Source organism: Malaya genurostris, chromosome 2, assembly GCF_030247185.1.
Source record: "Malaya genurostris strain Urasoe2022 chromosome 2, Malgen_1.1, whole genome shotgun sequence".
NCBI lineage: Eukaryota > Metazoa > Arthropoda > Insecta > Diptera > Culicidae > Malaya > Malaya genurostris.
Window position 1 is genome coordinate 189,219,193 of NC_080571.1, and position 15,326 is coordinate 189,234,518.

A 15,326-nucleotide genomic window follows, 5' to 3' on the forward strand; every position below is an offset into this window, starting at 1 on the left:
TGTGCAGACAAGTTCTGCTGTTTAGTTAATGTTTCGGTATAGTAAAAGAGAAGTTTTTATTGTGCTCAAGATTTGAAGAGCATTCGTTAGGCTCTGGTATATTTGTGTTGGGTTGTGTTGAAGTTTGTAATCGGCACAGTCTCCGGCTCACTTCTTAAAGAAGTGAAAGTTTTAGAAATTTTTCGTGAACCACTCCCTTCACGAAAAATTTTGGCCACGAGTTGTACAAAGAGTAGTTCGGAGGAAATCAAGCGGAGATTCGTTTTGGTATATGTGATACATCGACCGAACGGGACAGCGACGGGTTCGACGTGGGATCTTCAGGTTTCACCGGATCTAGCACACGTGCAATCTAATTTCCCCATCCGGACCAGTCCGCAATCGTTGGAACACTACAGCGACGTTGCCCTACTTCGTTTGGCACGGTGGATTGCTTCTTCGGAGTTCACCAAGCCGTTCCGCTCACCGCGGGCAGCGGAGATCAAGTACAGTCATCGTTGGTTAGCATCTGCAGATAGCCGGACGGGGATGCACAGCCACGGAAAGGTTCAGCGACATTGAGGAGAAAATCGGTGAGTCTGCACAGCTATCTTTGTATCTCCTCTGCACATGCGCAAATTTTGTGGGCCTTTTGTCAGATGATTGCTTAGCAACAACTTTCCGAGACTAATCATTGTGCTTGTGGCGAAGGCTATCGCGATATTGATCATTTCGTTTGGATATGCGTGGAGTATCGTGATGTCAGATCTCAATTAATAAATTCCATGCGTACTCAAGGTAGACCATCCAATGCCCCAGTTCGCGACATTCTTGCTTGTCGTGACCTTTCTTACATGAAACTTCTTTATCATTGCATTAAGTCCATTGGAGTTCCAATTTAAATTTTATTTTATGTTAGACCCCTTTCTCTTCCATGAATTCAACTAATAGCCAAGCAAAGCAAAGCCTTGGTATTACATTCTTGTGGTGGAATTTGACCTTCTGTTTCAACAGACTTCGCAGCCGATTCAGAATGTACAGAACCATTGCATGGCTGGTGCTACGGTTCTACTGACACTACGAATCCTTCCAGATCGGGGTTCGAACATACGACTACTGGATTGTAAGATCAGTGCCCTATGCATTGAACCGCCAACCTGGGACAACCAATAGCCAGCTATATTATATAAATAAATGTGATGAACTGATACAAACAAACCTAAATAGTTATAAGTATTTTATTTAATGTAATTTATAATAGCTAATTGCTTGATAAAAACAGTATTTAGATTAACTAATTGATGCCAACATACTAATATGATATTCGAAATATTAGGTTTAAAGTACTATGTATTATGGATGCCACGGTGAAGAAAAACTTATGTATATTGCCTATGAAATAAACGTATTTAGCATTAGCATTTTTTTAGCATTAGAGACCGCCCGTGTGTTGCTACTCCGTTATTGATCTGAACCAATTGAGATTGCAAAATGATTTTTGAAGTAACATGTTTGGGAATAACACATTGTTTCACACTGTGCAAACTGTATTGAACCATGCATGCTGATCAATACCGACCCCGGCCACGTCCGAATGCAGATCTACTTGGGAGGGAAAGGATTGTTAGTTCGATGCATGTTGCTACTAAGAACCGAGGAATCCTCTGCATTCCCACATGCATCACAGGAGAGGATACTTTGTTAGTAAATGTTTTAATAATGTTATCATGTGTTTATTGCTCTGGGTAGCCGGCTACCAAGAATGTTTTAAAGTATTATCGTTTTATGTGTTACTTTGTGCTGGCATCAATCTCCGAAATTGACAAAACTCTGGACAGCCGGCTGTCGAGTATGCAGTCACTCGTTTATGCATCTACCTTTCGTGTTTTTTTTTTTAGTCATGCAAAAAAACAGACAAAAAAGTTGATTCATTGCATTGAAATATTCTAAACAGTTATTATAAAATCATTTTAAATCACCAAACAAAGGTCAACAGATTTCACACGCGTCTTGATTCTTTATTATTTCCGCTTTCTTATTTTAATTATTTACTAAATTATTAATTGGTTATATTCGTTGATCTGGGCAGCCGACTACCGAGAAAAATATTAATTTACTGTTTGAAATATTAATATCAAGTGTTTTTTACTATGTGTTCAATAAACCGATATATGTTATCTCTGTTATTAACTTTGTAATATAAACGGATTTGCGCAATGATTGATTTTTATCATTCATTTTATAATCCTGAAAGACAATCAATAACATGGAAGAAGAAATCATTCCTAATAAAACTTTTCTCCGAAGCTAGACGGAAACTGATAGGTTGAATAAAGAGATGATTTAGTAAAATAGAGTAATCAGAAGTAAAACATTGAAAATATCTGATAACTGAAAGGAAAAAGAAACTCCTGCAATTGTCGCCTTTTACGACATGGAAGCAGGAATCCAGTGGATCTATTCTTGGTTCATTTTTTCCGTCGGATTCCACACGGCATCTAGGCTGGTACAGTCCGGAGAGAGCTAATAGGTAATATCAATCTCCTAGTGGACCCCAGCCCCTATTGCCTATGAAATAAACGTATTTATGGAAAAAAGACACTTTGGATATGTTTTGTTTTTGTAAACCAAAGGTTGGAAAAAGTTTAGTTACTTCTCCGAATGTTCAACGTAGGTTTAAATTATAGATTAAAAACTATAGCAATTAATACTACGATTCAAGGACAATAAAAAACATGCAACAAACTATATTTTTATCTGAGTTTCGGTGACTAATTTTGTGTGAATATATATTGAACATATTCTATCTTTGCAACTAATTTTGTACTTACCAATAAAAACCTCCCAAACGATTTAACAGCAAATTTTCCACTCTGTAGAGATATAACTCGTGGCTTGAAGAGAGCTTGATTCAAGAAATTGACGGTACCCTACGTTGAGAACAAAAAAAAGTAAAAAAAAAAAGTTTTAGTTGAAATTATATAATAGTGTAAAATCAAAACGCAGTGTGCTCGCGAAATCATCATGTATGAAGATATATTCCCCTAAGCATATTTGCTCGAGAATCTTATGCAATAGCACAGAGCTATGCTAAGCGCAAATAACTATTTTCAGCTTTATCACTACGAAGTTGATCGTACATACTTCAAACTTTGAATTGGCAAAACCTCTATCACAAACCTCATTGAAACATATCTTTCATTCAGTTTTTTTCCCTTTATGGGCTACTCTGGCCGAGGGTGAATGTTATGGCTGCTCGGCCATCCATGGAAGTTGACCATCAATGTCAATTTCCCTCTCTGAGCAGCCTAGATAGCCGTGTAGTGTCGGTAGCGGTTTCCCAACTGGCTAAGAATAACGCTACGGTCCACCTGTACCGGTGGTATAAGTCCACCAAACAGGTAAGCCGTGTGGCATCCGGCGGAATTATTTTTTACCAAGAATTGATCCACTGGTTTCCTGTTCCATGTCGTAAAAGGCCACAAAAATAGGAACTCCTAAGTCAAGGTGTATTTCCGTGCCGATGGCTGAATGGCTGCAGGAGGTTAAACAATGCAGTCGTGAACGGAATATCTTGGGATTTTCCCTTACTGTGTTAAGCGAAGCTCTGGCACAGTGGACGACTTCTTTCTTCGCAACTCGTGGGATTTAAATGATTAAAACATTTAAAAAAATCCTTACATGGTTCGCTATAGGCGATTATAAGCCAATATATTTGGTTTCTTGTAGTTGTTGTACGGTAAGTGCTGGAGGTGGAGTGTTCGTTACTTTAATTGATAATGGTTAGAGTAGCACAAATCAATCTCCAGCATAAACGTACAGCAACTATGAATCTATCCAGACTTCTGCAAGAAGGTAAAGCTTCTTTAGCTTTGGTTCAAGAACCATATTTCCAAAAGGGAAACTTCTACGTTGGAAAATTGTTAAACCCAGTCTTTGTTGCCTTTAACAAGACCGGAATGACTAATCCACGTGAAATGCCTCGAGCATGCATACTTGCAAATAGTGCTCTCGATGTCTCTCTCATATCGGAGCTCACAACTCGGGATATTTGTGCTGTCACAGTTGGTATGACTACTGATGGCATAGACAGGAAATATGTCTATTGTTCGGCATATTTGCCGCATAACCAACCTTCGCCAAGCGATGACTTCAAAAAGGTTGTATCATACTGCTGCAAAAGTGATTTACCGCTTGTAATCGGCAGTGACATAAATGCTCATCATATCATTTGGGGCAGCACAGATATAAATTCGAGAGGCTCTGATATGATGGAATTTGTGAGCAGTACAAACCTGCACATAGTCAATGCAGGAAACCGTCCAACTTTTGCGAGATCTGGCAGAGAGGAGGTTTTGGACGTAACTCTCTGCTCTGATAGAATTGCGCATGAGTTGGTGAATTGGCTCGTCTCCGACGAGCTCGAACCTTCGTTGTCTGATCATAAGTACATATTCTTTGATCATTCAAACGTTAAATTTGATATTATCACATATCGTAATCCCAAATCTACAAACTGGGACCTCTATGAAGAGGGCTTGGCGACTAGATTTTACGGGTACCAACCAACAATTGAAACCCCAATTGATTTGGAAAATGTTGTCGACGAGACAAACTCACTCATAGTTGCAGCATATGAAGAGGCTTGTCCACTTCGGATTGTGCGAGCTACTAGAGGAACTCCTTGGTGGAATGCTGAACTTGCTAGACTAAGGAAACTATGCAGAAGAGCTTGGAACCACCGTCGCAGAAATGGGTCGGAGGCATTCGTGTTGGCTCGAAGGGCTTACAAAAATGCTCTTCGATCGTCTGAGCGAAGTGGTTGGAAAAGCCTCTGCACAAATGTCTCTAGTCTCAACGAGGCTAGCAGATTAAATAAGTTACTTTCGAAGTCTAAGGACTTTAATGTCAGTTTCTTAAGAACTTCAGATGGTGAACACTTGTCTAATGAAGGTGATGTACTTCACTATCTTTTTAACACTCACTTTCCAGGATGTATGGATCCATCACCGACAGCTCTTCCCGAGACTTTTTCAGGTAGTTACGATTCTTGGGCCCTTGCTCGAAGCGTTGTGACGATTGAATCGGTCAAATGGGCAGTTGAGAGTTTTGCTCCGTACAAGTCTCCTGGAAAGGATGGAGTTTTCCCAGTGTTACTGCAGAAAGGGTATGAACATTTCAAACATGTTTTGAAGAAAATACTTACTTTTAGTCTTGCGACAGGATATATTCCAAGAGCCTGGCAGGAAATAATTGTCAAATTTATTCCCAAAGGCGGTCGCGACACTTATGAGGAAGCGAAGAGTTTGAGGCCTATCAGTCTAAGCTCATTTCTTCTTAAAACAGTGGAACGCATAGTCGATCACTATATCAGAAATGTTAGTTTGGGCCTGCATCCGCTACATGGAATGCAACATGCTTACCAGCGTGGAAAGTCCACTACAACCCTGTTACATGATGTTGTGTACAACATTGAAAAAGCTTTCTCACAAAAGCAATCTTGCTTGGGAGTTTTCCTAGATATTGAAGGTGCCTTTGATAACGTGTCTTTCAATTCAATTCTGGAAGCAGCCCGTGGTCATGGCATACCTTCAAGTATCACAAATTGGATACACGCAATGCTTAGCAATCGACTTCTTTGTTCATCGCTTCGGCAAGCAGAGATTAGAAAGCTAAGTGTCTGTGGGTGTCCTCAAGGTGGTGTACTATCCCCACTTTTATGGAACCTTGTCGCTGATGGTTTGTTAAGGAAACTTAATAACCTTGGATTTCCGACTTATGGTTTTGCCGACGATTATCATATATTGATGACCGGTATAAGCATTAACACTCTCTTTGATTTAATGCAGCAAGCCCTGCGATCTGTTGAACAATGGTGTTGTCAGGTTGGATTATCTGTAAATCCGGGCAAAACATCAATGGTGCTTTTCACCCATCGTAGGATAATCACAGGAGCTCGTCCGTTGCAGTTCTTTGGTTCAGAGGTCACTGTGGTCGAACAAGTTAAATACGTCGGGGTTATTCTTGACTCAAAACTGAATTGGTCTGCTCACATTGACTTCAGAATTAAAAGAGCTTGCATGGCTTTCGGCCAATGCAGACGAGGTTTTGGAAAATCATGGGGACTCAAACCCAGATATATTCATTGGATCTACACAACTATTGTTAGACCAATTTTAGCATATGGATGTCTTGTATGGTGGCAGAAAGGAGAAGTCGCGACAGTTCAGTCAAAGCTAAATCATCTCCAAAGGATGGTCCTAATGGCGATGACAGGAGCATTCACGACAACTCCTACTGCTGCTCTAGAGGCGCTACTGTGCATTAAACCACTACATGTGTTCCTAAAACAAGAAGCATTATCTTGTGCATATCGTCTTAAGGTTACAGGGCTTTGGAACAGTAACCCATTAGATTATGCTACCAGCCACACTCGCTTGTGGTCTCAAATGGTTACGTGGGATGAGTATTTACTCGCTCCTAGTGACCTAACTCTCACATGCAGTTTTCCTTTCAAAACATTCAATGTGAGCTATCTTTTTCGTGAGGAATGGTTGTCTGGTTGTCTGGAACGACAACTTGATGAACACATAGTTTGTTATACGGACGGTTCTCTGTTGAATGGTCGTGCTGGTGCTGGTGTCTACTGTCGTGAAATGAGGCTGGAGCAGTCTCATTCACTTGGTAGATACTGTACTGTGTTTCAAGCAGAAATCTACGCGATTCTGTGTGGAGTACAATCGGCACTTCAGCAGAGGATCTGTGGTAAGCGAATTCATTTTTGTTCCGACAGTCAGGCAGCCTTAAAAGCACTCAGTTCGAATGACTCACGGTCGAATCTAGTGATCGCATGTCGAACTCAAATTGAAGACCTCAGCATTTCAAATGCTGTTTACTTCTTATGGGTACCCGGCCATTCTGGTATTACTGGAAATGAATGGGCTGATGAGTTGGCTAGAGCTGGTGCAACGAATGATTTCGTTGGTCCTGAACCAGCTTTACCACTTTCAACTAGTTGGATAAAGCACAAGATTCGTTCTTGGGCTGTATCCAAACATGCCAGCTACTGGCGCAGCTTGCAAACTTGCGCTCAGACAAAAGCATTTCTACCAGATTTAAATCTGAAAATGTCAAAGTGTCTACTGCATTTCTCCAAGCATCATTGCAGTATTCTGGTCAGAGCTCTGACTGGACATTGTAAACTCAATTATCACATGGCTACTATTCAACGTGCTGAGTATTATTCGTGTGATTTGTGTGAATGCGATTACGGTACTTCATATCATCTGATATGTAACTGTCCCGCATTGACGCAGCTACGTATCCGGGTTTTTGGTTCTCCATACATGGTTGAGTCTGTGTATGCGGAGCTAAAATTGAAGGATATTCTCTCGTTTCTTACCCAATGTGGTAAGGAGCTATAGTCAGAAGGGTTCATCGTTCTTCCTGGAATGAATGAATCCCTTCTGTATTTACCTTAAATAGGGTTTAGCAGATTGTTTGGCATCTTTTAGGGGGTGCCGAATTTACTTCTGCTCGTACATACTGCGAATCGTTCTGCATTCTTCCGGGAGTGCAGAATGGTGTCGCTTTTGTAAGATCTTCAAATCCTCTCGGGAGTTGGAGGTTTTATTAACAGCGGACTGTTCGGGACCTCGTAGAGGTTCAGAATTTACTTCTGCTTCCACTAAATGTGATCCTCAGCAGATTGTTCGGCATCCCTTGGGGGTGCAGAATTTACTTCTGCTTTTATGTGTTTTTGTGTCGTCAATTTTTCCCATCCTCCTAGTCCAACCCTTACCATTTCCTTTCAATCCTTCCCTCTTATATATCGGGAAAATGATGCTAAAAACAAATTGATGGCAAGGCACAAATCTCCAAATATCAAGGGGAACGTGCCATTTGAGCCAATTTGTTCTGATACAAGGTTCAACACTTTCCTTACCAGATGGACTGGCTATGGTACTCAAATTAACACTAGCAACGAAGGTGGGAACCCTCCAGCGACAGATTTCTTTACGGTTATCAATTGGATAGGAAATGTGCTTCACCCGGTAACCTGTCCATCATTGAGTCGTGCGTCTGTATACTTACCTTACCTAACAGCTATAGTCCTGAACAAGGTACAAGAGAGTCCATCACCTTGTCGTAGCCATTTCCGTGATTCGAAAGGACTCGAGAGCGTCCCGGATACTCGGACAGCACATCACTCTATCCATCGTTGCTTTGACCAATCGCGTCAGTTTCTCCGGGAAGCCATATACGTGCATGATCTGCCATAGCTGTTCTCGATCGATTGTGTCGTATTCCGCTTTGAAGTCAATAAATAGGTGATGCGTGGGTACGTTGTATTCACGACACTTGTGGAGTACTTGTCTTATCGCGAATATGTGATCCGTAGTGGCACGGGCCCCAGTAAATCCCGCTTGGCACGGCTCTACGAATTCCTTGGCTATTAGTGATAGACGACGGCAAAGGATTTAGGAGAGTACCTTGTAGGCGGCGTTCTGCAATGTGATTGCACGGTAATTGAAACAAGCTAGCTACAAGCCCAACACTACAAATCCCGTTCCTAGAACGCTTGTTGTACCACAGGTCTGATAGAAGGTAGCCGCTCGAAGCCCACTTTTCCACACCTGTCCCGTCCAACAAAGTTCCTGCAGTGTTACGATGTTGAAGCCGCGGATTTGAAGCTCATCATGCAGCATTCGGTCGTATCCTGGGAAGCCAAGCGATTTGTAGTTCCATGTGCCAAGCTTCCAATCGTAGTCCTTTGTTCGTTGCGTAGGTCTTTGCCGATTATTCCGAGTCATATTTCTTTCTTGATCGTCGTAACATGTGTTTTCCGGGCATTGGCAATTCAGTTAATATTCCATATGATTTGACAAACAATGTTTACTGGATTGAATACCAAAGTAGTATCTCAAGTACCTTGAACTCAATGGAAGAGCTGGAATTTTCCATAGCACTCATGTCTTGTAACAATAACGCTCCTGGGTTGGACAGAATTAAATTCAACTGAGTGAAGAACCTGCCCGACCTTGCAAAAAGACGTTTGTTGGAATTGTTCAACAAGTTTCTTGGGCAAAATATTGTCCCACCTGACTGGAGGCAAGTGAAAGTTATTGCCATTCAAAAGCCAGGGAAATCAGCTTCCAATCACAACTCATATAGACCCAGTGCAATGTTTTCCTGCATCAGAAAATTGTTCGAAAAAATTGTTGTCAGATACTCAGTTTGGCTTCCGTAAAAATAAAGGGACGAATCCAAATTACCTTCGGTCAAAAACAACAAATGGCATCTGTATTTTTGAACATTAAGGTGAAATGAAGCGGAATGCGAAAATCGCGTTTTTGATCAATTATTCAAAATCTAGACCGATTTTCGAAAAACCAAAAACACTTAAGTTTTCGAAATCAAGCTTTGTCGAGCCGTAAGTGGTTTTTGAAATGTATAAACGGTTACTGTTCCGTTCCACGGGGATGATTTTAGAACTGGAAAGTAGTGTTTGTAGCAGAATTTCACAAAGAATCTGAAAATGCAACTCAAAATTATAAAATATTAGCTAAAACAACCGAAATTTGAAAAAGTTTACATACTTTTCTGCATTTTTTTAATTGCTTGCGCGCTGCTGTTTAGTATTGAGGTGGTGTGAGAAATGTATTGTGAAAAATCGTTTATTTTCTAAGTAACTGTTTAATAACAATGAACTACGAAATAACTTTATATTTAATTTCGTGTCCCAAATATGTGCTTGAGAAAAGATTCACTAAATAATTTTAACTGCATGCTAAGATGAACTCATGCGAGTCAAGTAAATACTTTTACGTAAATTCTATCTCATCGGCGGGAAGGGCCTGGTGAACTACTGGCAAAGATATCGAAAATACTTGAATGTTCTCTTGTCTTCAATCGTTCTTTTAAGAAGAATCCATGCTTGCTACTAAGCTTAGGCATATACATGGTTAGCAAGTTATTCAATACATATACATATAACCTCACGTTAGTCATTCATAATTACTCATGATTTATAGCTCTAGTGTAAGAGTAATCACTAACAATAACGATTGAATTAGTATATATTCAAAGTGTGAAGGATTCAAAAATCCATTACGTCCAGTCTTTTCTACAAGCCAATATAACGAGAGGTAAACCCACTGCGCTCAATCATTGAAAAAAGTTCTTGTGTCTATGTGTCCGTTTTTCTTGGTATGCTTTATGCGAAGGTTCGTTCAACTGAAGCGGATAAAATTTTGCGCGCATTTTATGATGCTACATTTCACCTTAAAGGAGCATTTGAATCAGTTTCCATTGATGTTCTTTCAGATAAGCTCCTTCAACATGGACTTCCCGCGATTATAAATAATTATTTGTACAACCTTTTGTCAGAGAAATGCATATATTTTTCACATGGCGATTTGGCAACATTCAGAATCTCCCGCTCCTCTAAAACTTTTATGTGAATGACATTGACAACTGTCTAGTAACCCCATGTACACTAAGACAATTGGCAGATGATGGCGTGGTTTCAGTTACTGGACCCAAAGCTATTGATCTGCAAAAACCATTGCAAGATACCTTAGATAACTTGTCTGTTCGGGCTGTTCATCTGGGTATCGAATTCTCCGCGGAGAAAACAGAGCTGGTCGTCTTTTCAAGAAAGCATGATTCCGCGCAGCAGCAGCTTCATATGATGGGAAGAATGATCCAACAGGTTTTGACTTTCAAATACCTCGGGGTGTGGTTTGATTCCAAATGCACGAGGGGAGCATTAGGCATCTGTTAACAAAATGCCAAAAAAAAACAGTGTAAATTTTCTTCGAACAATAACAGGATCTTGGTGGGGTTCTCATCCGGAAGATCTAAAAAATTGTATCAGACAACGATACTTTCAGTGATGGAATATGGATGAGTTTGCTTTCGTTCCGCTGCAAACTCTCACATTATCAAACTTGAGCGAATTCAGTATCGTTGTTTGCGAATTGCTTTAGGCAGCATGCATTCGACACATACAATGAGTCTCGAAGGTCTTGTTGGGATTATTCTATTGAAAGCTCGTTTTTGACAACTTTTATCGCGACTGCTAATAAGATGTGAGGTACTGAATCCCCAGGTTATTAATAACTTCGAAAGGCTCAAACAAGATTCATGACAGTATATTTTAACCATATGTCACAAGGAATCGATCCTTCAAGATATATTCATGTCGTTTGGACATGCGTGGAGTGTCGTGATGTAAGATCTTAATTAATAAATTCCTTGCGTACTCAAGGTAGACTATCCAATATACCAGTTCGCGACATTCTTGATTGTCGTTACCTTACATACATGAAACTTCTTTATCATTTCATTAAGTCCACTGGATTTCCAATTTAAAATTTATTTTATGTTAGACCCCTTTCTCTTCCATGAGTTCAACAAACCAGCTTTATTATATGAATAAAAGTGATGAACTGATACAAATAAACCTTAATAGTTATAAGATCATGTACAAAATAAATGTATTTTATTTAATGTAATTTTTAATATCAAATCGCTTGATAAAAACAGTGTTTAGATTAACTAATGAATACCATCATACTAATGTGATATTCGAAATGTATTAGGTTTAAAGTACTATGTATTGTGGATGCCTCGGCGAAGTAAAACTTATGTATATTGCCTAAGAAATAAACGTATTTATGAAAAAAGCAATTACTATCCAAGGAACACAAAAATACCATTCATTCGTTCCAGTTTCTGTAAATTAATTAGAAATTAGACGATTTTCAAATTGTAATGCAAGTAAAAAAAATGTTGATATTATTAAATAATCAGAAATCTCTAATAGATGCGACTCTCGTACATTGCATAAGAAATTTTAACCTTCACATAAAACTAGCAAAACAATACCCCCAAGGTTTCGAAATTTGTACGCAAACGAATTCTACTTCACAAGAAATTCGAAAATTTTCTTTTCCAATACCTAACTGTACCTTTGGTACAGTTTTCAGCGAACTTTCTAGTCTATCGTTCATCCCAAAATTTCACAAACGGACAAATAAATTTTCTTAATCTGGGGTTTGATTATGCTATTCCTTCCAAAGTTAATCTTGAACAAGTCATTATAGACATTGAAACAGGGCTCAATAACTGTAACCTTTCTTTTCGCAAATAAATGACGCCAGACCTACTATAGCTGAAGTCATTAAAAATACTGCATTGAAAAATCAACAAACTATAAATGAAAGAGAGCAGGTAAAATAATTGCAGGAAAAGCCTGTTTTTGTCGCGAACACGACTTACTTTACTTTACGCGTTTTCAAAATTACCCTCTGAGAAAGTGATAGGTTTTTGATGGTGAATATCTCTTGTTGTATCTAACGAATCACCATAATTTTTGTTATATGTCATCGGAAATATGATAACAATTTTATGATGAAATTTTCAGTTGTACGACATAATCTCAAATAATTCAAAATTAAACTTTTCTGAAATGTTTGATATCAAATAGAAAAACATATGACGCGTATTTGCCTTTCTCGTATTTTAAAAACTCTTAGCTCAGTGATCGTATTTTAAAAGCTCTTAGGGCATATTTTAAAAGCTCTTGAGCTCAGACTTGAACGTGTTTTGCAACAACATTGAAGTGATTCAATAGTACACTATTGTAAAATCTGTTCCTACGCTTTTGGAATGAAGCCGAACCGAACCGAAAGTATACCAGTGGAAGTTTTCAGTCGTCATGGGAGAGCTGCTCAGTTAATTTGTCCGAAATTAGAGCCGGATTTCATTGTGTGTTCCAAATGCACCAATTCATTACGCCTTTAAATGGATTGTTTCATCTTCTTTGGAATCCAATTGGAAATCACAATGAATCCCTAGTCAAATTTCGAACGAGTTTACCGAGTGTGCACGCCAAGAGTCATATCAGTTCTGTCTAAATGCAGATCCTGTTGGTCGTAACAATACAATCCGTTTCCTAACAAAAATTTTTCAGCAAACTGGAAGTTGAAAAAAGTTTGCGCCGTCACTAAAACATTTAATTACGACGGCAAGGCTCTTTCGCAATGCGAAAATAAAAGTATTGATGTTGAACACATCTTTATACTAGTATGGGTGTCGTTTCAAAATATGCCGTGCGAAACAAGGTTGCCACATACACAGATTAATCTGGATTTTATTTCTCCTTTCGAACTTAGATGATTTAGATTGCAAACTTTCTGCGATTCCTATGGACCGTAAGTGTTAACTATAAGTAGACGGAAAATGTTCGGTTATATGACAAGCAGTGTTGTTTCACAAAGGTGTATACAGGTAGTTTCTGGCAGTGCACACTCGTTGCGTCGCTTCCATTCCTCATTCACCGTGAATAGCAGTGTGGCTATTTGAGCACAGTAAGAAAATGTTCTCTTTGTCCTTCTTATATTCAAAACTGTAGCATTCGAACATTATAACATTAAATTGAGTTATCTACTTGATCTCACACAACTCGCAAAGTGATTGAAATATGAATTTAGAGGCTCTGAAGACCAAACGTTTTACAGTGAAGTCTACTACAACACAGGGAATGTGAATTAGGAATCCGGCAAAAAGGTATCCCAGATCATTTGTTTTTTCGACTATTTGGGACAATGAACGATTATCTCGCTTCTGACCACAGATAGAACCATTATGTCTTCAGTAAATTTTTAGTTCTTGTGTAGACTTATAACTTACAATCATTTGATGCAGAATTAGTCTTGTGACTCCAAATTATGCAGATTTGGTTAGACGGTTTCTTTGGAAGAGTGTATTAAAGTTCCAAGCAGGGTTGCGAACGGTACTGGAGAATGACACGAAACAGTAGACAGGCAAACCGCGCAAATGACAGCAGTCGCCGATTGTATTTGGCCACGACTGCAGTAGATGAAAAATGTCATAGGTCTCATGACATTTTCTCTCGTGAAAGTCGCCGTTTGCTCTCATCGATAGCTGTTCTACTCTTTTCAATCTGAGAATGGCTAGCCACATTAAACAGTAACTCCTTTCAAATTCAACTACTTTCGAGAGACAGTCGCCAACAAGGCTTATCTTTGAAATTCGTTTTATGTCGATTCTCATGAGGTGTAGGGGGATATGCACAAGAAAGTCTTGCTTCCCATTTTTTTTGTGTATCCTTAAGTGTTTTATTTCACTGCACTCCCGTTTGAAGGAAGCGGTTCAGTGAGAAAAGCAAAGTAAATGCTTTGACTTCCAGAATTTGGATGCACTTTTTCGATCAAACAACTAAACCCCGTTTAGCATGAACCAGAATTGTAGAAGTAATAGAAGCGAAAAGCTTATTGTCTCTGCTGTAAGATTTCTTGCCTTTGCGTCATATTAGAAAGGCAAAAGCTGCGCTCCTGATATTTCGTGTATGAAATTTAAGTAAATAGTTGTAATATTTTTGAAACATCTGCATGAACAAGCTTGGTGATTGAATTTTTTCAAAACTGAAATTTATCCGGTAATAAAAACACCGCCGTTCGCATTCAATTCATCGCCACAGATCGGGGGACGGGTATTGCGTGATGGGTTAGTCGATGCCTTTTACGCAGCCCACCTGGGTTTGATCCCCGCACATAGAGTCAGAAATCTTTTCTGGCCCGAAGATACAAATGACCTTAAGGTTAAAACCTCTATAATCGCCACAGATCGATCACAGCGGATATGACAGTCCCGTTATGAAAATGTCATGACATTTTGAGCTAGTGACATTCTCGAAACCCGTGACCAAAAATGAACAAAGCAGCTACTTATCCAGTATGTACCTACACTACCACAAAGCGAACGCTGTGGCTTTGACTGCTGTGAGAGAGTACGACAAAATTAACTGCTTCTAATATTGCTGTCGTGTGTCGTGGGTTTCATGATTGCGCCAAGCTCTCGTGTCATGGCGTGTTGGCTACTGTTGAACGTAGCAGCTGCGCGTATCGTTGGCAGTGACTGTCTTACTGTTACTGTCTTCGTAACAGTATAAAAAAATGTCAAATTTTCGCACCCTTGGTTCCAAGATCTATTAGATGATTGATAAAATACTTTTCATAGTATCTAGCGTTAGTGAGTAAGTTCTAAGCATTTATAACTACGAATGAGAATTATTTTGAAGAGTGAGCTAGTGGACTACTTAAGAATAGCAAATTGAACATATATTTTCTTGGTGGCACATATAAATCAACAAAGTATTATTAGTAATTAGCTCTAAGTTCAGAAATCTGAGACATTCAATTTAGTAATAGTTCGAATTTCGTAAATAATGAATTTTTCCATACTGTGGGATATAAAGTTATGGGTATTTTCAGAACGGGTTTTATGAGAAGATGTTTTGTATTTTTGTTTTTCGCATG

At 39.2% G+C, this 15,326-nt stretch overlaps 1 protein-coding gene across 6 annotated transcripts in view; it reads right to left on the reverse strand.

The window, feature by feature from the left end:
* Positions 1 to 15,326, reverse strand: part of LOC131432790 (uncharacterized) — a 405,803-nt gene that overhangs the window by 298,954 nt on the left and 91,523 nt on the right. For 5 of the 6 annotated variants that reach the window (XM_058599303.1, XM_058599301.1, XM_058599307.1 and 2 more), the window contains one exon: positions 2,811 to 2,909. In XM_058599303.1, coding sequence (XP_058455286.1) covers positions 2,811 to 2,909 — 99 coding nt within the window. Of the gene's footprint in view, positions 1 to 2,810; positions 2,910 to 8,073; positions 8,893 to 15,326 lie in introns of those variants that run through there. The other variant, XM_058599306.1, reaches the window with a different exon arrangement.